The 23009-nt window shown below is 38.2% G+C and overlaps 1 protein-coding gene across 1 annotated transcript in view; it reads right to left on the minus strand.

Annotated features, from left to right (window-relative positions):
* Positions 1 to 220: 220 nt before the first annotated feature.
* Positions 221 to 23009, minus strand: part of svild (supervillin d) — a 48621-nt gene continuing 25832 nt past the window's right edge. The window contains exons 5-29 of the mRNA XM_055149904.1: positions 21887 to 21969; positions 20309 to 20414; positions 17954 to 18546; positions 16241 to 16373; positions 10318 to 10465; positions 10145 to 10228; positions 9978 to 10064; positions 9397 to 9580; positions 9147 to 9319; positions 8536 to 8691; positions 8313 to 8449; positions 7692 to 7839; positions 7454 to 7599; positions 7092 to 7267; positions 6685 to 6820; positions 5775 to 6075; positions 5204 to 5361; positions 4380 to 4476; positions 4087 to 4294; positions 3225 to 3349; positions 2975 to 3130; positions 1635 to 1778; positions 1438 to 1550; positions 1176 to 1331; positions 221 to 1090 (exon numbers count right to left, since the gene is read on the minus strand). Of these exons, the coding sequence (XP_055005879.1) occupies positions 1004 to 1090; positions 1176 to 1331; positions 1438 to 1550; positions 1635 to 1778; positions 2975 to 3130; positions 3225 to 3349; positions 4087 to 4294; positions 4380 to 4476; positions 5204 to 5361; positions 5775 to 6075; positions 6685 to 6820; positions 7092 to 7267; positions 7454 to 7599; positions 7692 to 7839; positions 8313 to 8449; positions 8536 to 8691; positions 9147 to 9319; positions 9397 to 9580; positions 9978 to 10064; positions 10145 to 10228; positions 10318 to 10465; positions 16241 to 16373; positions 17954 to 18546; positions 20309 to 20414; positions 21887 to 21969 (4035 nt within the window). The 3' untranslated portion in view covers positions 221 to 1003. The remainder of the gene's footprint in view (positions 1091 to 1175; positions 1332 to 1437; positions 1551 to 1634; positions 1779 to 2974; positions 3131 to 3224; positions 3350 to 4086; positions 4295 to 4379; positions 4477 to 5203; positions 5362 to 5774; positions 6076 to 6684; positions 6821 to 7091; positions 7268 to 7453; positions 7600 to 7691; positions 7840 to 8312; positions 8450 to 8535; positions 8692 to 9146; positions 9320 to 9396; positions 9581 to 9977; positions 10065 to 10144; positions 10229 to 10317; positions 10466 to 16240; positions 16374 to 17953; positions 18547 to 20308; positions 20415 to 21886; positions 21970 to 23009) is intronic.

Genomic DNA, 23009 nt, shown 5'->3' on the forward strand with positions numbered 1-23009 from the left:
TGGCATCATCTATCCGCCCTCAACCAGGAAAGTAACAAAAAAATACATTAAAATGTCTTTATAATATACAAAGGATCCCAGTGTTATTGATTTGAGACTGTAAATAGGTAAAAATACATTTTTGGTGCACAACTGAAAACAAATCAGTGCTCTCAGTCTGAGGTGGGTGATTGTAGTGTGGTGCTTTGACGTGCTGCTGCTCTAGAAAACAAGTTCACAGTTGATGTTTTTCAAATCTTTTTATTTTCAAATACCTTGCACATTCCCTGCTACCACCAGTGTGCGCTATTATGTGTTGAATAAAAGATGACCTGGTAGTCCACTCCACATGCACAGTTCATGTGTTACAAAAAGACACTGTAAAATGTGTTTGTGATTACAAAGTAGCAGACTGTTCTGTTAGGACAGTTGTTGTGAGGTGAGGCCATAGAGGCATGCAAAGTCCCTCCAGTTCAATAATACTTTATATATGCTAATACAAGTGTTTACATTCACATAGAAAATACAGCTAGGTTTGGTCCCATTCAACCAGGTATTCATAAAGGGTCAGGCACTATTTAGTACCAAAAATAATGATATAAAAACATTTCCTGCAGTAAAATAGAAATATTGGCCAACTGTAATACATGTAGAAGACACATTTTTACTAATGACTATTGTAACTTTACGTCCAAGTCTCAAAAGTTTTGTTACATCATAAAATATTAAATCAACACGCATTCCCAAACACAAGATTCTTTTTCTATACAAACACAAAGCCTTCTTTCAAAGTATGGTACATATATATATATATATATATTTATAACAATTGTTAGAAAACAAAATGTCATAAATGATGTAATTGCACATAATTAATGGTAAAGGTTTGAGCACAGAAACAATAAAATGGCTTTCATTAGTAAAATAAAAACAATAAAATTATACATATACATATACAATAAAAAAATAAGGAAATACATTTAAAATGGCCATAGTATAAACATTAAAATGGGTACAAAACATCTTAAAAAAGGTTCTTGCTTTTCTTTAAGTTCTTTTGTTTCCAGTTGGGCAGGGCGTTGAACTCCACTCGACTCATTCCCAAAAGCGTCTGAAACGTGTCAGTGAATCACAGTGACTAACACAGCCTTTAGACAGTTGTTTCTGAAGGGTTGAACGGGGAAAGTGTTTCTCACCTTAAAGTCCTCATCAGACAGGTAGTCCTCCAGGCGCATTGGGTCCACTCCCTCGGGTAAAGGCTTCTTGGTCAGCTCCTCTATGGAGTACTGCTCTTTACTCAACTTAGCCAGCGCCTCTTTCACAAGGATCACTTTGTTCTTACGGCTCTGATTCTGACAAACACAACATCAGCTCAATGTGTTAAAAGTCTAACACACACATGCAGAGGTTGTAAGAAAAAGAGACACAATAATTTATTCAAATGAAAGTAATTCATACCTTTGAGGCAATTTTCTCATCCTTCTCCCAATATGGGAAAATATTTGTGAATGTAAGGGGCTCACATCCTGCAAGGACTAGGTAGGCCAGAGGGGGGCGCCGGGGATTCTTTTCTGAAAATCGACACCAATCTCAAGTTATGAACTGGCGCATTTGATTTCAGTTTAATGATGAAGCATATGTGGCCCATGTCTGACCTTTGCAGTACTGCAGCACTGTCTCCATAGCGCACTTCCTCTCGTGGTCCCAACGGATTTTAGCAGAGCCTGTGCTCTCGGTGTCCTCCGGCTTCCAGCCTTGCCACAGATACACCTCCATACGATTGTCCAGCAGGAACAGGGCTATGGAGGTACAGATGAAGTACAGACAGGTCAACATATAGCAAACATACAAGCTTTATAAGCACACACTACCATGGCTGGCTGCAAAGGTGGGCTAGATTTCCTAACATGTGATGGGTAAGAAATCTACAGGAATCCATAAAGATAGTCAGATAGAGACAGATATTCCAAATATGGGTAATGGTGGCCACAAATCCATGATGGGAGGTTGTGTTCACTAGGAACAAGTATCAGCACAGGACGTGAAAACCCCAAACATATAGCACAACCTTATGAGGACCGAAGGGTCCCTGACTGCCTGCCTTTTTGTCACTGGACCTCAAGACAGCTGGTAGCACATGAATGAATCTAATCTAATTGTACCATAATTAAGAACAAGCCAGAGAACTGCTATCTGGCCATATTGTCTATGCTGTGGGCTAGGATCAAGGCTGTCAGCGACAGAGCCTATGCTCTTCCCTCCACTGTCTGTTTCTTAAAGGCAAACAGACACCCAGGCTGTCACTTTGTGGGACAGCTAAGAAGATTACACCAGAGACTGCAGAGAGAAGGCTCTGTGCTTCTCCCCCCATATGCCCTCTGAGCAAACACAGAGAAATGCTCAGAGCTACATGTAAGACATGTTCTGCCTGTTCAGCATGTGGTACAGAGAGCACATGAGGCAGGAGCGTACAGCTGAGAGGTCTGGGAGAGACTCCAGAGAACTGACCACTGCAGACATATCCAACCAGCTGGAGCAATTCTTTGGAGGATTATTCAACCATCACATTGCTAATGTTATAATTATTACGTTTTGTTCTTCCATGCTATATTTAGTCAGTGTTGTGCTTTCACTTTGCATTCAGTATTTTTGTATTTAATTTTGGATTTTGAAAACGCTGTTGTAGTTGTGATGATTTGCATTAATCAACCAAATAGTGGGAATGACAATTACATCTTTTACACACATGACAAAATGAAATTACACTAACACCAACTGGAGCTGGAGGTAGCCTTGGTGCTGCAGTGTAATTAAAAAGTTCCCTACATAGCACACAAATCTGAGCTATACCCCTATATATTGTTATGAAAAACTCAAAAATGTGAACATTTGACAGGTGGTATATTGTACCTCAGACCATAATTTCTAAGCAACAAATACTTTTTTTAACTATAGGTTTTAACATCTGTGCAAGATCAGTAATATGATTTGGTACCTGGCTGTTGTGCAGAATAGAGGTTCTCCTGGAGGAAAGGCATGGCCATGACACCTTCTGGCACCCGGGCCGGGTACAGCACCTCTTTGCCCTCGAATGCCCCAGAGCTGGCACTGAGCCGGAACAGACGTGGGGTGTAGTTATACTTCCCTGGGTCTGAAAAAAAGAACTCAATATAAATTCTATTATATTCAGGAGACAAGCACCTAATTAATTATTTACAATTATTATAAAATTGACTTAAATATACCTTGAAGCATGCAGTCATAGGCCTTCTTGTCTTGTGATCCAAGAGCTTTCCAAAAATCTGCTGGTTCACTACCTTCATCCACTTCTTCCACATTTAGACTGCTCACTCCTAATTCTGTTGGTTTTCTAGATTTAAAAATAAATAAATGGACATATGAAATCCACCTGGCTGGGCAGTGCAGTACAAGCATCGGTGCATGGCCCTTAGAGTTAGGAGAGCACTGTAAGATATTAAAAAAAAAAATCTTAAATTTAGTTAAAAGTTAGTTTTTGCTATTAATTAAATTCAGAATAAGTAATAATAAGTTCATAATTAATTAAATAAATAGTAGATGTTATTATTCGTGATCAATAAATATTTATTTATGCCAACTGAGGTACCAGAAAGTACCAATTTGCATAAAAATATGAATACTTTTCTCAAAAAAGGCAGCATTAAAATAAATAAAAAAAAAATGCATTGTTTATATTAAATTTGTGAATTTGCAAATGTTATTAATATTCATCATGCATACATTTTCTTTGCAATACTGGAAAGTTGTGATTCTTTTGTAGCAATATGATAAGATTTGAGCCATAGAAAGTTGAATTAACAACTTCTATGAGACACTACAGAAGCAAACTAAGTACTTACAGTTTCATTCTGCTCTTTATTTATTGCAGCTCAGGGTTATGCAACGATGATAAAGATTTTTAATAGTTTTTGTAAAAAATATGCTCTTGGGTTATTGGGCCAGTTGCATAAATCAGATTCATTATTATTGTTTATCATCTATATTTAATTCAGCAATACATCACACTTAAACATTTGTTATTGTGACAAACCAAGTTGTTATTATATATTTTTTTCTATGTATGCTTACCCCTGCACCAGCTTGTCTACTGCTCTCTTGGCCACGAGTCGGGCACAGCTATGAGCCTTACAGCCATGCCACAGATAGAGCTGCTTCTTCTGTCCACTGAGCAGGACCAGGCTGGCTCTGGACCTCAGACTGGACGGATGACAGGTGACCTCCAGCAAAGACGCCTCCGCCTCTGCCTCCCCGCGCACACAGAATAACTTCCACCCCTCTGGAGACAGGTGCAGATCAGATTAAGTATTAACATGTAAATCACTGTGAATAATTTAGTGTTAAATTATTAGATTATATTTCACCTGTACTTGCTGTGTCTCTGCTTCCTTTGTGGATGATCAAGCCTCCCTGAAACAGCTGAAGGAAGCAAGGTGGCTCTTTCCCCTGACTCACCAGCATCTACACAGAAAATACGGTTAGTTAATTAAATACGGGGCGGCAGTAGCTCAGTTGGTAGAGCATTTGCTCACTGATCTAAAGGTTGGCGGTTCAAATCCTGCTCTCAACATAAACATCACAGGTTGAGCAGTCAGATCCACTGACCCACAGGTTGGCTGGTGTGATTCCAGCTCCCACAGATGAATACTGTCGTTGTGTCCTTGGGCAAGACACTTAGCCCACCTTGCCCACAGTGTCTGCGTACACTGGTGTGTGAATGTGTGTGTGAATGGGTGAGTGGTTCCTTGTTGTAAAGCGCTTTGAGTGCCTTGAAGGTGGAAAAGCGCTATAGAAAAATGTGACCATTTACAAGCATCATTGAAAATATCAGGTAACCATAAAGATATATTAAATGTAAAGGTGAAATTGTAGGATGTCTGCATTTTCAGCCTAATACAGCTATAATTTATTTTTTATTTAACCTTTATTTAAATAGGAAAACACCCAAGGTCAAAATCAAGGTGTGACCCGGCCAAGAAGCATAACCTAGAGCAAACCTGGATTAACAAATATCCCGTTTATTTCTGAATTGATTAAAGTCCAATTGTGATTTGGATCTCCTTAATTTGTCTACTTAACTAACCCAACAACAACTTTGTGAACAAGTCTACTTTTTTAATTACATAAAAAAGAAAGAAAGGAAAAAAGATTAGTATTTTATTTCCCCAAATCTCTAAATGAAACTCACTTGAGCCCCCCTGTGGCTGCCGAGCTCCACTGTCATTAGCGCTGAGGTCCCTTTCTCGTTTGCGCTTGAGTGTCGTCCCTGCCAGAAGAAGCAGGCTGTCCTCTCTCTGCCGGGCATCCCAGCGGCGCTTAACTCCCCAGGCTTCTGCCGCTTCCCCACTGCCACAAAACAACCACAACAACAAACTCTTTTTCCAATATCCTGAGACAACTCTTCTCACAGTCGGATTTTAACACTCCAGCTGGGTAGAGTTTAAGGATGCACAATATATTGCAATCGAAACCGCAAAAGGCTGAAATTAGGTAAAAAATCCTCTGGAGAGACAAAACTATCCTCTATTTTTTAAATGGAAAAATATTGTGCCTCTAGTTTAGACCTTTAAAAGCAAATTGAGAAATGCATGGAATTTTTGTTTTAGTTTATAACTTCACACTTTAGTGTTCTCTCAAATGTTAATGCTCCTGGAATTGTTTACATTGTTTAAAAATGTTGCAAATCGAAATGTAACATCTGAGAGACAAAAATCAACTGAAAATAAAAATTGTGCAGTTCTTGCGGACATGAGACCCACCGAGTGTAGTGATTGAGTACTTCCAGCGGATGATATATGCATCCTCTTCATGTAACTGTCCCAAACTGTTTTCAGGCACCTCCTCCTCGCTGTGTTCTTTGATGTGCCAAGCCTCCACAGCCACAGTGGCCAGCTCCGCCTGTCTCCCGTCCTCCGTCCTCACGATGCCATGTCCCCTGTGGACGTCCACCGCCTCTAGGACAGTCTTCACTGGGTCGGGCTCGTTGTCCAGTAGGGCTTTGGCATCACACGGCTGCAGCTCAGTGTCAAACGTGGGACGAGCGCCGGAGTGGACTGGGCTCTAGAAGACAAATGCAGAATTAGCCTGGTTATCGTCAAGCTAGGCCCTTTGCGATGTTAATAAAGACTACAAGTTTTCAATGAATAACAAATCCCAAGATACAGTGGCAAATAAAAACAAATTTCATTAAGATTACTAAGAAACTACTTTTGACAGTCACTTAATTAGGAGCTAAATAATAGTAACTATAACTTTATTCACAACAGAGTACTCCAGCACTCTATGCATTATGAAACATCAGTAGGAGCAGCGGATTTAAGCAAGTGAATATTTTATTTTCAAAGATGAAACAAAAAAGCCAGAAAATGAGAAAGATTTTAGTTGGAGAGTATAATTGTGTTGGCCAAAAAATGCATGAGACCATCTTCAAAACAAGTTGTTTTTGGGGTAACTGGTCAGCCCTGGTTTATAGTTATCACACAGTAAGCCAGCGGCAGAAGGCACAAGGGGGGTTGATTAAAGAACATTTAAGGATTGAAAGTTAAAAATGCAGTTTCTGATGGAAATGAAAAACTCAATATATTGCAGCTGTGCTTGATGGTTTACCAATACCAGAAAATGTCTAACTGTAAAAAACTGTTGTACTGATCTTTACTTAAAACACTTTACCTTGATTTCCTCTGGTGGTGCAGTCTCTTCCTTTTTCTTTTCTGCCCAATCCAGGAACTTCTCTCTAAAAAGGGCTGTCTCATTGTGCTCCGAGAGGCGGCCAAACAGCGCCCAGCTAGGACGGCTATCCCCTTTCCTAATTATAACAGAGAGTAACAGAAAGCTAGAATCAATGCTGCTTGTTTAAGTGAGAGTTAAAAAAACCAAACAAAATGCACAATTTATAATAAACCTCTGAGTTATATTTATCTATAAAAAGTATGAATTCCATGTTGAATACTAAAACAGATTTTCTATTATATTCAATTTCCTGCTATAATACATAGTAATTGCAAGACATAACCACTAGGGGCTGCAATAACACTAGTCATTGGTCATACACAAGATGAGAGTGCATTTTCACTCACTGTGGTACATCCTTATTAGTACATGAAGCGTCCAGAGGGTTTACTCTGCAGTTGGAGTAATCGTAGCTGCCACTGTAAAGCTGTTTACCCAACTTCACGGCCACTTTCCTGTCTCCCAAGGACACGTCTTTCCCATGCCAGATGTACACTTCGCTCCCAAAATCAAACACCAAAACCTGTTTCGAGGAAAACATAAAAGAGTTACAGATGGGAGACTGATTTCCATGAATCATATAAGAATATGACTTTTGGCTTGATACAGAAGAGTGAATAGAATAAGCAAGATCCAAAAAGTGCTGTATGTAAAATGTACTTTTATGAGATTTTCACCAGGTTTGCACAGTACTCTTTCTTTGTGTTACCTCTTTAGAGTCGAGCAGTGAGACACTTGGGATGGAGGCCCAGGCATCTTCATGTGGCACCAGTTTGTCTCCCTGCAGTCTGTACACACCATTAGAGTCCACCACTCCACTCTCATACAGCTCGTCTTCCTCTGGCTCTCCTGCTCCTGAGATACACATATATACGATAGACAGTAAGCATCTTTTATACCAGGGAATACTGTTAAAATATGTCTATTAAATAAATAAAATAATTTACCTCTGTATTGCTCTTTCCCTCCCAGTAAAGTCCAGAACTCTTTGGCTGACCTGCCCTCCGTGTTGATGCCCTCCTCCAGCAGCGTCACCTGAGGGGCTTTACACCCTAGGTCCCTTTTGGCCTGAACGAAGGACGCCATCTCTGAGGCCTGGACAAACAACAGGATCATTAAGCCAATTTAATTAAATATGTTTAATTCTGGGTGCCCTATTTACTCTTTTCATTTACAATAATACTAAAAAAAAATATGAGTTAAAGTAAATGTTTGACAAGTAAGCTGTAAATAGGCTTAACACTGACAGAAGCACTGATTACTCTGAGAATAATAGTATTAGTGTAAAATTTCAAACTCAATTTGATGCTAACAAAAGGGCTTGATACTCTATACAAATTTTAATACCACAATGCTGTTTTTTCAAATACAAAAAGCAAGACTAAGTATTGTTCAAATTAGTATTTAGTTTTAATACCAGTTCAATATCAATTAGTATCTGATTCTAGATTATACTGACAACCCTAGAAGATAATTTGTTGTAAATGTCCCAGTCTCAGATAAATAAAATATACATAATAATGGTCACAAATAGAAACTAGAAGACAATAGAAACATTTTTATCATACCTTTGCTTTTTCAATGACATTTGCGAATTCTCCGCTCCACATGAAGCAGTGTTTTGGTGTGATCAGGAGGAAGCAGTCTCCACTGTTTAGAGAGCGGGCAGTAGGCTCCACCAAGCGCACCTGGACATGTCTCCGACCTGATCACATGTTCACACAGATAAACCAAGAATTACTTAACTTTTCAGTATGTTTTTGTTTAAGAGCATGGCTCTTCTGTCCTCACCTTTGATCCGAATGAGCATGAGTTTGTTAAAAGGCAATGCACTGTTGTTAGTCACCACTTCTGTAGATTTCACACTGCGCAGGCTCACTTTACGGAAGTTCTCTTTACTGGCAAGACCGGCCAAGGCAACATCGGACAGTTTGGAGTGTTTTGCCACTGAAATTAAAGTTACATCTTTATGAGCTCCTAATATAATAATTAAGGAACCAATAAAAACATATTTTCCCACACACATTACATCACAATATTGATGGTGTACTCAGTTCCTTTGGTTGAGAAGGTCAAAAGGTCATGTTGGAAAACAAATAAAGGAACTAAACCGACAGGCACATATCAATAAAATATAATATTATGAATATTTATATAATTTTAAATAATATTATGTACATATTTGAGTATGATAATTGTAAAAATATATTATTTTATCCTTGAAAATATGCTCACAAAATGTCCAAAAATCTTTTGAATCTAAACTGCCGTTAACATTTCCATGTACAAATGTGCAATCAATCACAATCACTTCAAAACACAGCAGTTTTTGTCTATACATACATTTGCAGTGTTAATTAAAAATACACCAGTTTTATCAAAAATATTGTATAAAGACCTACTCCTCTCAACTTGAATCCTTTTAGTCTCCACTGATGCCACGTTCAGCCTCTGCTCAGTGTAGCCCTGTCGGATGTCATTACGAGCAGCCAATGTCTTCAGAGGGTTCCTAGAGCCCTTTTTCCTTCTGTTGGGTCTTACAGCGCGCTTATGTTCAGCCACAGATGAAGTCAGCCTGAAATTTAAAATATATGAAAATGCTTTCCAATTATGTAACAAAATAACACTTGATTTTTCATCTTTTATTCTCACGTGGGTGTGTCGGCTGTGATCTCGCTGAATGCCTCCTCTGTCACTGTGATTGTGGATTCTTGCAGAGATGTGGGAGACATGGGTTTGTAGAAGCTTCCAAAAGTCTCGTCATCATCCAGAGTCATAATTTCTTTCTCGGTCTCAGCTGTAACTTCAATGGTGGAGGTCTTGCTTTTGCTCACACCTGCTCCACACAGACAAAAAGGATTTGAACTAAGCAAAGTGCATTATGAAGCTTTTCAGTAGGGGGGTCTGTTATCTTCTTGTCTCCATGGAGAAGTTATTGCTTTGACTGGAATGATCCACAGTATGGCATTAAGCTTATCTATTTTGCATTTACTCGATTACTTATGTTTTTATTGCTCAAAAATATCTGACCTGTGTTGCCTCTCAGCTGACTAGCAACTTTGCCTGGTGGGGTCAGCTGCTTGTTACCATGGAGATAGAGATTTAACACTATACTGTGGAACATTATAGGTAAAACAGTAACATCTCAACAGAGATAACAGGTGGCAAAGTTACATAGTATCTTTAAAACTGCACCTATAGATCAGTAACATGGCTAAACCTGTAGACTATACCTTTGTTATGGAGTTTATCAAGGAAGGATTCTAGTTTGTCAAGTCGCTTGTCTCCTTCGACCTTAATGTCACTTCTGGTTGAGATTTCTAAACAAGAAGTATGACCATAGTAATAGTTGTTCATTTTAAAATATTATTATTATGTAACTGAGTAGACGATGTCCAACCTTCAAGTGGTTTCACAGGTGTGGCATTGGACTTTTTCAGAGAAATTAGAGGTGATTCTTCTTTACCTGTATCTGTCACCAAACCTGGAATAAACAATGATAATATTAAGTTATTATAAGTTTGATTTAGGCATGGAATGCTTGACATAAAATGCAGTAAAAAGTAGTAGTACCTTTCTTGGCCATGCGCCCCGCCACAGTGAACTGTACAGAGTCATTGGCTGCTCCTTTCCCTTTATTTTTCCACTGCTCCTCTTTTTCTTTCAGGATCTTCATTCTTTCTGCCAGGGACATCTTTGGCTCCATATCTGTGTTTGACTTCTGTTATAACAATGAAATCACATTAAAACTATTAATTAACAGCTATTCACCAATATATCGTTTAAATGAGCCCTTTGCAAATAAACTGAAGTGTACGTATATACTGATGGATGCAGTTTTCCAAGATCCAGTACTCATTCATGATCTGAGCTGTATGTCTCACAAATGCAGATGAAACCCCAGCTAAAAGCCAAGATGACTTTATTGAAAAAGTAAAAACAAAAAGTTGAAAATGTGGGAAAAAACAGCAAGCATTGTGTGTGAGAGCGGACTTTGCAGACTCACTCTAAAAACAAACAAATGACTAGGTCTGTACAATCAGTCACATTGATGGAGGGACTTTTCTAACTTTTCTAATCAGGAGCATGACTCAAACACTCACAGATGTTGGCAGCTTTGAAGACAAAAAGGATTTCGAGTTGAAGTGTGAACTGTCAGCAAGGATTTACGGTAGACACACTTAAATCTTTTGAAAACTTTGCAGCTTTTTAGCAGCTGGTTACTTCAAAACTAAAATCTTGAGTCTTTGTGACTAGAGTGTCCAAGTTTATTGACAAAATGAAAACAGAAGATTAGGTTTGATTCCTTGATTGAGTTTATAAACTCTACTGGAATTTCTGAAACACAAATAGGGCAAATTTGAGTTATTACTTCCAATAAGGAGGTGATGTTTTTGCCAACATTGGTTCAAAGTTGATTACATTTCTGAAAATGGTCAGTAATTGGGCCAACAGGGAATAAAGGCCAGACATTTATGCAGACCAAATGGTTTATTTAAATAATTTTGTAAGACACTGATACAAGGTTCATCCATGTAACATGCATATGTAATATTTGTAATTTTAGGATTTCAGTCAAACTTGATTTATAGGGGCCCTTTACAGAGCTCAGTGTGACCAAAATACTTTTCAATAAAATCCCAACACAAAATTAAAAAAAATCCAAAATATGAAACAATGAAACAAAACTAATAGTGTCAAGTGTCTATGCATTACTGAGTGTTGAAAGCCAGTCTGAATAGATACATGTAGTCTGGATTTAAGCAGGCCAAAGTCTGTGACAGTATGCATATCAGGGGATATGAAAAAAAGCCTGATCACCTCAGTGTTTGTGTTTGTCATGACTCAATGAACAGCACTGAGAATTTACCCCAGAACGGCAAGGTAAGTGCCAAGGTCAACTCCATTCACGGGTTTCAGACTGTAGCACTGTTACCATAGCAATTAACAACAAAATGAATTGTGATGATGATCTTTTGAATGGTAATGAGTGCCTAAAATGGCGCCTATAAACCGGAATCAAAATTAGCGGTAAGATTTTTTGGTGATTTAAATTCATGAAAAATTCTCAATTGTCCATTTATACTCTCAACTTACCACTCGCTCCCCACAGAAAATATGAGCTAACCCAACCTTGTTTTTCTGAAACCAAATTTGCCTGCCATGCACAAATATTAGGGCTGCACGAGACAAAAGCGCCGCATTGAATCACACTGACATATACAAACAGTTCAGTAAGCCTGGGCCTTTGAAGAGAGCTCTTGCTGGTTTCATAACACCATATTGCCATTCATTTTTCTTGACACACCAAGATGCTTAACTCCAGATATATGAGGTGGGTTTTGGGCATTTCTGCGTGAGGGGAAATACTTAAATACTCTGACCTGACAACACCCTAGGGAGAGTGGATCGGGGATAGGGGCTTCCAACACCCCCCATAGGAAGACATTTTTCTCAGCCCTGCCCTTCTCGCTGCAAAACCACTGACAGAGTTATCTACCAAATGTGGGCCAGGAGCTAACCGCACCGTACAGCTGGAGCAGGACTGTCGACAGCAACGATTTCTCAGCCAGCGGTAATACTCAGAGAGGACAGAGAAACTATCCAGGGTTTACAGAGAGGATAGAGGCAAATGCATTAAGAGGAAAAAACTTACCTGAAGGAATAGAGGAGGTAAGGAAGCAGGTAAAGAAATAAGGGAAGTCCGCAGGATAAGGACAAAGGAAACTAGGAAAGAGGAAAGGAAGGAAAGGAATCATTAAATGCAGGAAGAAACACAGAGGGTGAAAGTGGAAAGAAAGGTCAGCAGCTGGTCTAGGTTTAGATATGAGGGGGTAGGAAGTAGGAGACAGACAAGGTTCATTAAAAGTTTGGTATAGACAGAGGGAAATTATTGTTTACAAAGAGCACGATGAAAAGATTAGTATTTATTAGAGAGGTTTGTTAATTATAAAAAGAATGATTATTTTGGTATATTTTGAATTTAAAGGTGGACTACTTTGTTTGTGGGTCAGTCACTTGCTCTGTTGCTCTGCCTGGAATGATCCACAGTATGACAATAAACTGTTCGACTTTATATTTATTCAATTACAGTTTTATAGCTTGAAAATTCCAAGAAACACCATCATTCTGACTGTGAGTGGGGTTGCCTCTCCACACATCTGTCCTGTAACATTGTCTAATTTGGTCTTCACGAAAATAGAAAGAAAGGTTTAATACCATATTGTGAAACATCCCAGATAAAGCAATAACAGCTCCACAAGGAAAAGCATTTGACGTACCCTCTACTAGAAAAGTTTCGCAATGCACCTTTAACAGCTGCAATCAATAAGGTACAGCTATGAAGAAATGCAATGTCAAATGAAATGCAAGACAATGTCAGTGTATTTTCTCAGTTGTACAAGTAGGGTCCATGGCAAGAGAAAATTTAATTCTGTCAACAATACAAAAGGTTTTTTTTGCCACTCATCAGTAACTCATTCAGTCTTAGATCACTGCCTTAAATATCTATTTGAACTGAGGAGCAAACTATAAACAGTTGACAGCATAATTTTTTCCTGCTATCCTCGCTATCAGCATAGTGTTCAGAAATGTGGACAGTCAACCAGATGTTTATCTAAAACATGTGCTTTCTATCTTTTATTTTTATTGTTATTCAGTCTTTAAATGCCTTAGAATATTTTGAATTATACACAAAATGACAATGTTCGACACATGTACTCAACACATTTACAAGTAAAAATAATTTGTCCAAATGGAGTAGCAGTTATCTTGACACAGAGTAAACAACAATAATTTAGGATGTGACTTGCGAGTAGAGCTCCCCTGTCTTTTTTACAGGCCACTGGAGGTGTGGAGAAGAGCTTAGAGACTTTAGCAGGAAACATCTGGATGGGTTTGCAGCTGACCGTGATGTGGACCAAGTATGCTAACAGTCCCGTGGCCTCTGTGGCCTGGGTCTGGACTGCACCACGAGATAAAACAACAAACCCGTGGCTTCCATTTCCAAAAGGACGAGGAAGTGTAACAGGAAAAGTGATACCCATACAAAGCTAAATTTAACACAGACACTGGCTTTGGTTCATTTTCTTAACCATCTAATAAACAGACAACCACAGGTGATTTGACTGTCAATGTACTATCATTTGTGGGCTAAAATCTGCATTATACTAATAATAGGTAGAAACCAGAAAGACTCTAAAATTAAGTCTAAACCCACTTAAAACCACAAAAGTTATGATCATTATAATCAGGTCTACTAAAAAAAAAATTTAAAAAAATCATACAACCAGATAGAGGAGTATATATCAAATTATTGATACTATTGTGAATGCTGATTTGAAGATTTGCAAAATCTGAATACAGAGTATCCTTCACCATTTACTATTCTGCATAAAGAGCAAATTTAACATAAAAGCAAACTGTGATAATTGATCTGTCTTTGTAATTTATGCTGTTGAGATTTTTTCAGAAATTCTGTAATTTTACAGTCCTTTCATTTAACACATATGTTTTAAACCTTACATTTTACCCCATTTCTGTTAGGTTGTCAAAACTCCTATTGATTATTGTTATTGGTATACTCAATCAAATATTTGTGTGTGTATATATATATATATATATATATATATATATATATATATATATATATATAGTTGTTAATATTGCCCACCCGTATGACCAGCTGTACCCATACCAGACTTTGAGAATCCCGAGTCCGTTGTATGAGGTCATTTTCACTCTGCATTACAGAAGCAACCACAGTCACAATTACTTTTGGACAACTTTCAAACCTTGAGTTGAAGATGTTGAAGATGCACTTTTCCTGCTGGATGTAGCTAATCTTTATGGACTCTGTGTTGACTTATATTTACTTCAAAAGGCCACACAAATTTAAAATGATATCAATCAAAGACACTGCTCATTGCTTCTATTATGATTTTTCCAGACCAAGTTGGGTGAATCATAAGCTGCAAACCAGAAATTCCCAAACAGGCTCAGTGGGCAAATGATGGTCATAAACAAACATGTCATCAGTCTACATCCTGTCTTTCCATTCAACTTTTTAGGACTTTCAACCTTCAGACTGGGGCTGTGCAAATAATTTAAATTTAATAGTCAGTACAGTTCAATTAATTACAATAATGTGTTTTGAAAGACAAGGGCGCTCATTCTGTCCCATGAAAGCTCAGTTGACAGTCTACAGTGGCTTTTAAAAGTGCAAGTGTTTTTTTTGCTTTTTTCCCATATTGAAATATAACTTAACTATATAACTTTTTGGATGGGATTCGTTACCTGCTTGTTTCTATGGATATGTCATTGCTCTGCCTAGAATGTTCCACAGTATGACATTAAACAGCTCTACTTTATATTTATTCAATTGAAGGTGGTTTTATAGCTCAAAAATACCTAGCAAAACAGACATTCCAACTGTGAGCAGGGTTGCCTCTCCACAGATCTGACCTGTATCTTGCTCTGGTTTGGTTTCCATGAAGATAGAAAGGTTTAATACTATACTGAGAAACATTCCAGACAAAGCAATAACATTTCCACGGAGAAAAACTTTTGATGGACCATCCACCAGAAAAGTTATACAATGCACCTTTAACAGAACGAAAACAAAAAATAGACAAACAAAAACATCCCATCCCTCTCTCTACACTAAAACCATATACAAAACTACACAAAAAACACTGGGCAATCGAATATCAACTATCATTCAAGTCCAAACCTGTCAAAATGTTCAAAAAAGGTGAAGAATCTTTTCCAGAGTGCAGTAAGATAATAGTTAATAGTCTATCTATCTATCTACCTAATAAAGAATCAAGTCAGTAACAACACAAGTTATCATCAAGGTATCATAAATCTGTAATTGAGTAAATGCAAGTTTGCAAATTTAAATCCACACAGCCACACCGCCACACCTTCAACACTCCTATTCTTTCCCTTTTTCACGGTACATTAATATTTTGTTCGAATAATAGATCTGAATTATGACTCAGATATTCAGGACAGCTCTGTTAGTAAAAGTCAAGAGCGTGTGTAAAATTTCGCCATGTGAGGAAGCTGACGCAAGCACCGACCTTAATGTTTAGGTACAACTGATCGGTGGACAAGAACAATGAACCATTTTTAAGCAAGTCAAATCTAACAAAGCATGGCTGCATTAGGTCAGAATCCAGGATATGTTTGGTCATGGTGAGAGTTTGTTTTTCCAGAACAAAAAAAGCGTGACTATCCCTCTCTTTAAGCTCCGGATCACTTGCTTTGGCATTGCTGCCCAAATGAACTGTACCTTAAATCCAGCCTAACCTCTCCCCTCCTGGCAGCAGCTACGGGAAATAATCTGACTCCACACAGGAAGAATGTGTCCAAAGCCAAAATCTCTTTTCCCCCTCACTAAACCTTTACAGAGAAGCCTCAAAACCTGGGGCCATACTCTCATTATGGACATTTAAACCAAGAAATCCACTTTACCCATTTAAAACGCTCTTACCTTTTTCTTCCAGGCATTTTCAGCATCTTGAAGTTGGTTGAAGCGATCAGTCAGTGACGTCTGGATGACCTCAGATGGTCTATTCCTTCTAATTCTGGTCTTAGTTTCGTTCTCTCCCTTAAAGTCTGACAGCCTACAAGAGTAATAAGATAAGGTTCAGATAAGGATTTCAGTGGCTTTCAAACAACTGTGATGGTTAGGAAGAACAAGATAATCAATTTAACCACCACTGTTGCATTCTAAGATAAGGGCGCTTTTCATGTAAAGTAACACAGGCTTTTATGATTTAATATAAATGTCACTATGCCATGAAACCACTCACAAAAAGCCACGCTCTTAAAATACGCCTTTATGCACACCAAAAGATGTCCTACATGTCTTGGAATAAGCAACTAAAATACAAATATAAACACTTAACACACTATTTCAAGCTGTTATAAAGTAATAAGCCTGTGAAATAATGGACAAATGTAAAGATGCACTGTGTAACTTTTCTGGAGGTTTGCAACACATCTCCATGGAGATTATTGCAATGCCTGGAATGTTCCATAGTATGCCATTAAACTTTAGCTTGATTCATCAGCCGGTTTTACTTCGTTTCACTTCGTACAAACCGTCTGACCTCGCAGCCTTAGATTTTGTTCGCTCGATGGTAGGTGGGTGCTTTTTATCATTTAACCAATCGCTGCTATTTGGTCGTGACTCGTGACGTATGTAATGCGCCGCTAACGGGGCTAACTGGTATATTAAGCTTTTCCCAAATCCTGTAGGAAGAAGGGCAATAACGTATTTCCCCTTGATGAAATTCACCAAACATTCTCATTATTCTTGCTTTAAATCCTCGATCTCAGGAATTGTTGACAACACTGAATGTATGGCTCTTCACTGATTGGCTGGTGCCCAAACTTGCACTTCCGGGATTTTTATGAACCGTATTACCTTATTATTACCTCCGCCAAGGAGGTTATGTTTTTGCCGGCGTTTGTCTGTTTGTTTGTCTGTTAGCAACATAACTCAAAAAGTTATGGACCGATTTTTATGATCAGGATTTGTTGAAAATGTGAAAAGGAAGAACTGATTTCATTTTGGGGGTGATCTGGAAGAAATCCTGGATTCTGGATCACTTTGAAATTCTCAATATCTCGGTTAATTATTGACCAAACCCCATGAAATTTGACTCAGGGATGGACAATGGGATCCTCTTTCATATTCCAAAGGCTGATCCGGATCTGATCCAAAAGACTGATTTTATCGCAATTTATATAAAAAATGGGGGTAGTCCTTGGCGGAGGTCTGCGCTCTCTGAGTGCTTTTCTAGTTATAACCTGTATTTTGATTCCTGATCTAGTTGCTGGAGAGAAATTAAATTGAGCAGAGGCACTAGGTGGCACCAGTTTGGCTAATTAAACTTTTTTATCCTGCATGCAATTAGAGGTGTTAATTGCTAAAATTACCTAGAAATGCATGCATTCTTACTGTGAGCGGGCTAGCCTCTCCACAGATCTGACCTTTAACTTGACCTGATGGCATAACCTGCTTTTTTCATGAATATAGATTAATGATAAACTGCGGAACTTTCCAGGCAAAACAGTACCATTTCTTTCTCCACCAGAAAAGATATATATTGAAAGAAAGTATATGAATTGTATTTAGATGACTATATTTAAGTCGATACTCTTGATATTGTGCTCATGTGTTTGTAAGTCTATTGACCTCTGTTTGATTGTGGATCCCATGCTTCCGTCCATGCTGCTCTCCAGTTCGTCCACGTCCTCTGAGATGGACGAACTCTTCTCCAGGCTCTCGGGGGACGGGCTGCGCATCTCCTCAAAACTCCAGCCACTACTGCTGCTCCCTCGCTCCTGTCTGCTCATGCCTCCTCCATCCGTGGCATCATCAATAAGCGACTCCTCTTCGCCGTCCTCTTCGCCGTCCTCTTCGCTGTCCTCTTCGCCGTCCTCTTCGCCGTCCTCTTCGCCGTCCTCTTCGCCGTCCTCTTCGCCGTCCTCTTCTTCCTCGTTTGCGTCTTCCTCATACTCTTCTTCATCTTCCAACTCCTCTTCATCCACGTCTTCCTCACTTACAGTTTGGCTGAGGGCAATGCTGCTTTGCCGGGCCAGGGCTGGGTCTGTGGCAGAGGACTCGCTGTGATCTGATTCGACACTGGTGGAGCGGCTCTTCTTCAGGATGCCCTTAATGCTGCGCGTCTCTGAGTCCTGGCGTTGCAGAGAGGTGGGCTGAGGCGGCGGAGACGGGGAGGCAGGGGGAGAGATGGCTTGTGGGCTTTCGGTGGGTTCTAAAGAATGCTGTAAAAGGAAGCGAAAAATACAAATTAGTAGCACTACACAAGTTGAAAGAATCTTATTTGTGCATAAAAATAGGATTGTTTTCGGTGCTCATTTGAAACCCGTCAAGGACAAAATACTGAAATCTGAACTGTTAAACTTACAGGAATCCCATACATTTTAGAAGCAGAGGTCTAAAAACTACAGAGATAGCAGTTACTTTCAATAACAGGGTATTTTTTTGTAGTTTTTGCTATTTGATTGTTACAGAAATTCAAATTGCTATTACAATATTAATTTCATAAACTGTGCAAGCTTACTAAAGAGGTCATTTTGGAAACATACATTTTTTTTTTCTTGAACAATTTCAACACTCTGGGTTGTTAAAAATCAAAATGGCCTTTTTGAAGCTAATTGTTGTAGATTTTGCTTTAGGCTCAAAATTAATGTGATTTTCTTGGCACTATTTCACCAAACAGAATACTAGGTGAATTGGCCTCTTAATAGCCAACAGTAAAGACATGTGAAAGTGAATGGTAGTCTGTCAGAATGAGTGTTTATTGTTGGCCCTAGGACTAACTGGCCAAGTTGTATCCTGCCCTAAGACTATATCCTCATGATTGGTCTTGTAGTCGCTAAAACACTTGTTTACGCACACTTTAAAGTTTCCACATTAACATTAACTGCACTACACAACTTTAGTGCTAATCCCGAAGCTTACCTCAAACCCACTGTAACATCAATTATTATTTTTATTCCAAAACAATGGCATTCCCTAAAACTTGACAAAAATTATGCTTTTTTGAAGATATTTAGTATTAAACTACAACATATGTAGATCATTGTTTTATATTTAGTTCAAAAACTGCAATATTGATCTAAAATAGTTTTTTTTTTTTTTAAGAAATTGGTTCATTGACTAAAAACTACAAAAACTCAAACTACATCTTCAGTCTTCTGTAGCAAGCAGCTAATTTTCATTTAATTTTTTCTTGTTGCAACAGTTTTTAACCCTACATTTTAGACGCGGAGCCAGACTTTTTTCTGGATAAATTCAAGTAGTAGGTGAGAAGGTGTAGAAAGTGAGTAAGCCTCAAGCCTCAAACGCAGAACAATATATTATTACTCACGCCCCTGAATCAAAATACAACTTTGAGTAAACAAAGGATGAATGAACACTGCTGAGCATGCTTAATAGCTTATAAAAGTTACATAATTTGTCTCCTTTAAGACAAAGGTGCATTACGTCATATATTATTCTACACACACAAGGCAGACAGCCCATAATGACCAGTGTAACCAGAGCTGGCCGTCTGTGTTCAATATGTTCTTTCTTGTATGACACAGCTGCGCCTGGAACTCCGCCAAGCGCCTTACTGTCCGGTCAAAGGTCACGAGGGAGTGTCGATTTGAAAGGGAGATAAAGAGAAAGGTTCGAAAAGTGCAATGCTAACCAGCTGGTCAGACATAATGAAACCCAGCACTGTGGAAATCTTCTGTCAAAACTAAAACCATATAGTTCATGGAATAACATATTTTCTTGTTTTAAGTACAGATTTAGATGGTCGTACCTATGTGAAATGGAGTGTTTCCAGTACCCACAAGTGACATGAATTACCCTTTATAAAACAAAACGGAGTCACATCTGGGAAATGAGCCAAGGTTTTATTAGCTTTGGGATGATCCTTCATATATGGTCATAGCAGTAATCAATATTTATGTTAGTGTAATGCTGAATTATATAAAACACATGTAAGCACTTTGTACAGTAAGGGCCACTGACCTCTTCCTCCTCAGCTGTGGCCTCCTCATGCTGACTGTTCTCAGAGGGGTCTTCTTTGGTCTCACTTTCTTCCTCCATGGCTTTGCTTGAGTCCATCGCAAAGTCCCTATGATGTCATAATGAATACATTTATAACAGTGCTCAAGAGTAAATTCTATAGTTAAAATCACCTTCCATATTCTACTTACTAGGACAAAAGGACAAATAATATGGGATATGTATGCACTGATTAGGAATGCACTGATCCATTTTCTTCAGTTCCGATATCGATTCCAATATTAAGATAAGATAAGATAATCCTTTATTGTCTCCCATGGGAGAAATTTGTCTTGGGACAGGGGGCAACATGCTTTATCAAAAAACAGGACAATTATGGCTTTAAGTATCTGTGGATACATGATATCAACTGATACCAGGAACTAAAAATAGACTTTATTTTCCAAAAACCAAAAAGTATATAATTATATAATATATAATAATATAATATAATTATATAACCAAATGTTAGTTGCTGTAAATAGTCTTATTTAAAGCCCAACCAAGATATCGGCAGAACCAATATTTTGGAGAATTTTCTTGGACTGGCACCAATATTCGATACCAGTATCTGTGCATCCCTAGACTAATACAAAAATTTCAAATCAGTGCTTCTCAAACTGTCCTGTGCACTTTTTTTTGCTATCCATGTTATAGTTTAATTACAATTTACAATTGCTTAAGCCTTTTCTTGGCCTGTTATATTGTTGTTAGAGACCATGTAGATCTTGTGGTACATTGCAAGCCAAATATTCAATTAGTAGTAGAAACACTGATTTGATTAGCTTCAACTCACAATAAATTAAAAATAAACAGAACTGATAACTGAATTACTACTAATTCATGACTATATTATTTTTATATCAAACAAATGTGCAAGTGAATATTCAGTCCCCTTACACCAGTCTTAACAACAGTGTTTGGAGTTCATTTTATTGAGGAACTGAAAGGAAACCTCACCCATCCATCACCATTAACTAATTAGCCAGCATCAATCATTACTCTGACCTTTGGGCTAGTCGTCACCTCTTTTGTCTTTTCACATATTGTGTCTTTTAGTGTATTTATTTTTTGTACAACTGTATGATCTCCCTATCCGTTTCCTCTCAAATCCCAAATATATCCTCTGTATATATGTTATGTATACAACTTAACTCAGTCCTGATTGCCTTCTTTAGCATATTGCATTCACCATAGCTTAGATCTGTTTCATATTTCCATATATTTATGAACGGCTGGTGTGTCCAAACATGTGCACCACCGTGTGTGTGGCAAGCTCTGCAGGTTCATCTGGTTTATTTCTGGGGCTGTTTACATCATTAGGCAGACACTCATTTGAGCCGTAATTATGTCTACGCTGCTTTTTACTTCAAGAAAAAGCTAAGCTCTTAGTAAGGTTGTGTAAAAGGGAATGCCAAGTCTAAATGTGCTAATAAAACTACCATGCGAACTATAATAACATGGTGAGTTGCGTTTGAATTAGCTTAGAGGCAGTTTCAAAAAGTTAGCAGCTTTTTTTGGTCGATGTGTAGTATTTCCCACCTCGTAGAGTCCTCTTCTGTGCTGTCTCTGATGCGGTGGCGGTTCAGTTTGTCGCTGGTAACATCTTCAGTCTTGTCCTGGTCCTACAGTGAGAGGAAAACCAAAAGAAAACACAGTAAGCTCTCCCCGCTGTAAAAGTCATTGATGCATAAACAGAATCAAAGTAATAAACTCCTCCTCCCTTCTACCTGAGCAAAGCAGTTAACTCTTTCATAGACAACAATCAACATTAAGTATGATATATTGTATTGCATTACATCATGCACATGCACAGGCGTGTTCCTTGGAAATTGACGTGTTCCTTGGAAATGGACTTTTCCTGGAAAACTGAGTTTGTTTTTTCGTGTGTTTTTTGCAGGATCTGAAAGGTAAAAGTTGCACCTAGCATCCACTAATTCTGTAATGCAACTTTTAGTCAGTTTTAATCATTATGATTGCTTTTTATTTTATTCAGTCATTAAAAATAGGACAGACAAAAACTATGAAAAAATATCTGAGTCTACAAAATTAACACTGGCATTCTCATTGTGATATACATTTTCAAATTATGATTCAGATCTAGATTTTAAAATTAAAGGTGCATTGTAACTTATCTGGTGGAGGGTCCGTCAAATGCTTTTCTCCATGGAGATGTTATTGTTTTTTCTGGAATGTTTCGCAGTATGCTATTAAAAATTTCTATCTTCATAGGGACCAAAACAGATGCTGGCTGTGGAGAGGCGACCCTGCCCACAGTCAGAATGTCTGTTTTTCTAGGTATTTTTGAGTTATAAAATCACATGTAATTGAATAATGTAAAAGACAGCTGTTTAATGTCATACTGTGGAACATCCCAGGCAGTGCAATGATATCTAGAAACCAGCAGGTGACAGACCCCCACCCAAAAAGTTACATAGAGCACCTTTAAGATTCAGTTTACATTTCCAAAATTGTTTGTATGCCTATTTTGAACAACAGTGAAATAGCAATTTGGACTTAGGTGATAATTCTAACAACATATTGGCATTCTTATTTTTTTTTTCTTTGGTAAATTTCATTAGCTGTTTTCATGATATAATCCTCTCCTTTCTGAAGGCTTGGCACTGGCATAATATTACACTATAGCTGACATCTCCGAGAATCA

This window comes from Boleophthalmus pectinirostris, unplaced genomic scaffold (genome assembly GCF_026225935.1).
Source record: "Boleophthalmus pectinirostris isolate CB_2022bp ecotype Guang Dong unplaced genomic scaffold, ASM2622593v1 HiC_scaffold_14, whole genome shotgun sequence".
NCBI lineage: Eukaryota > Metazoa > Chordata > Actinopteri > Gobiiformes > Gobiidae > Boleophthalmus > Boleophthalmus pectinirostris.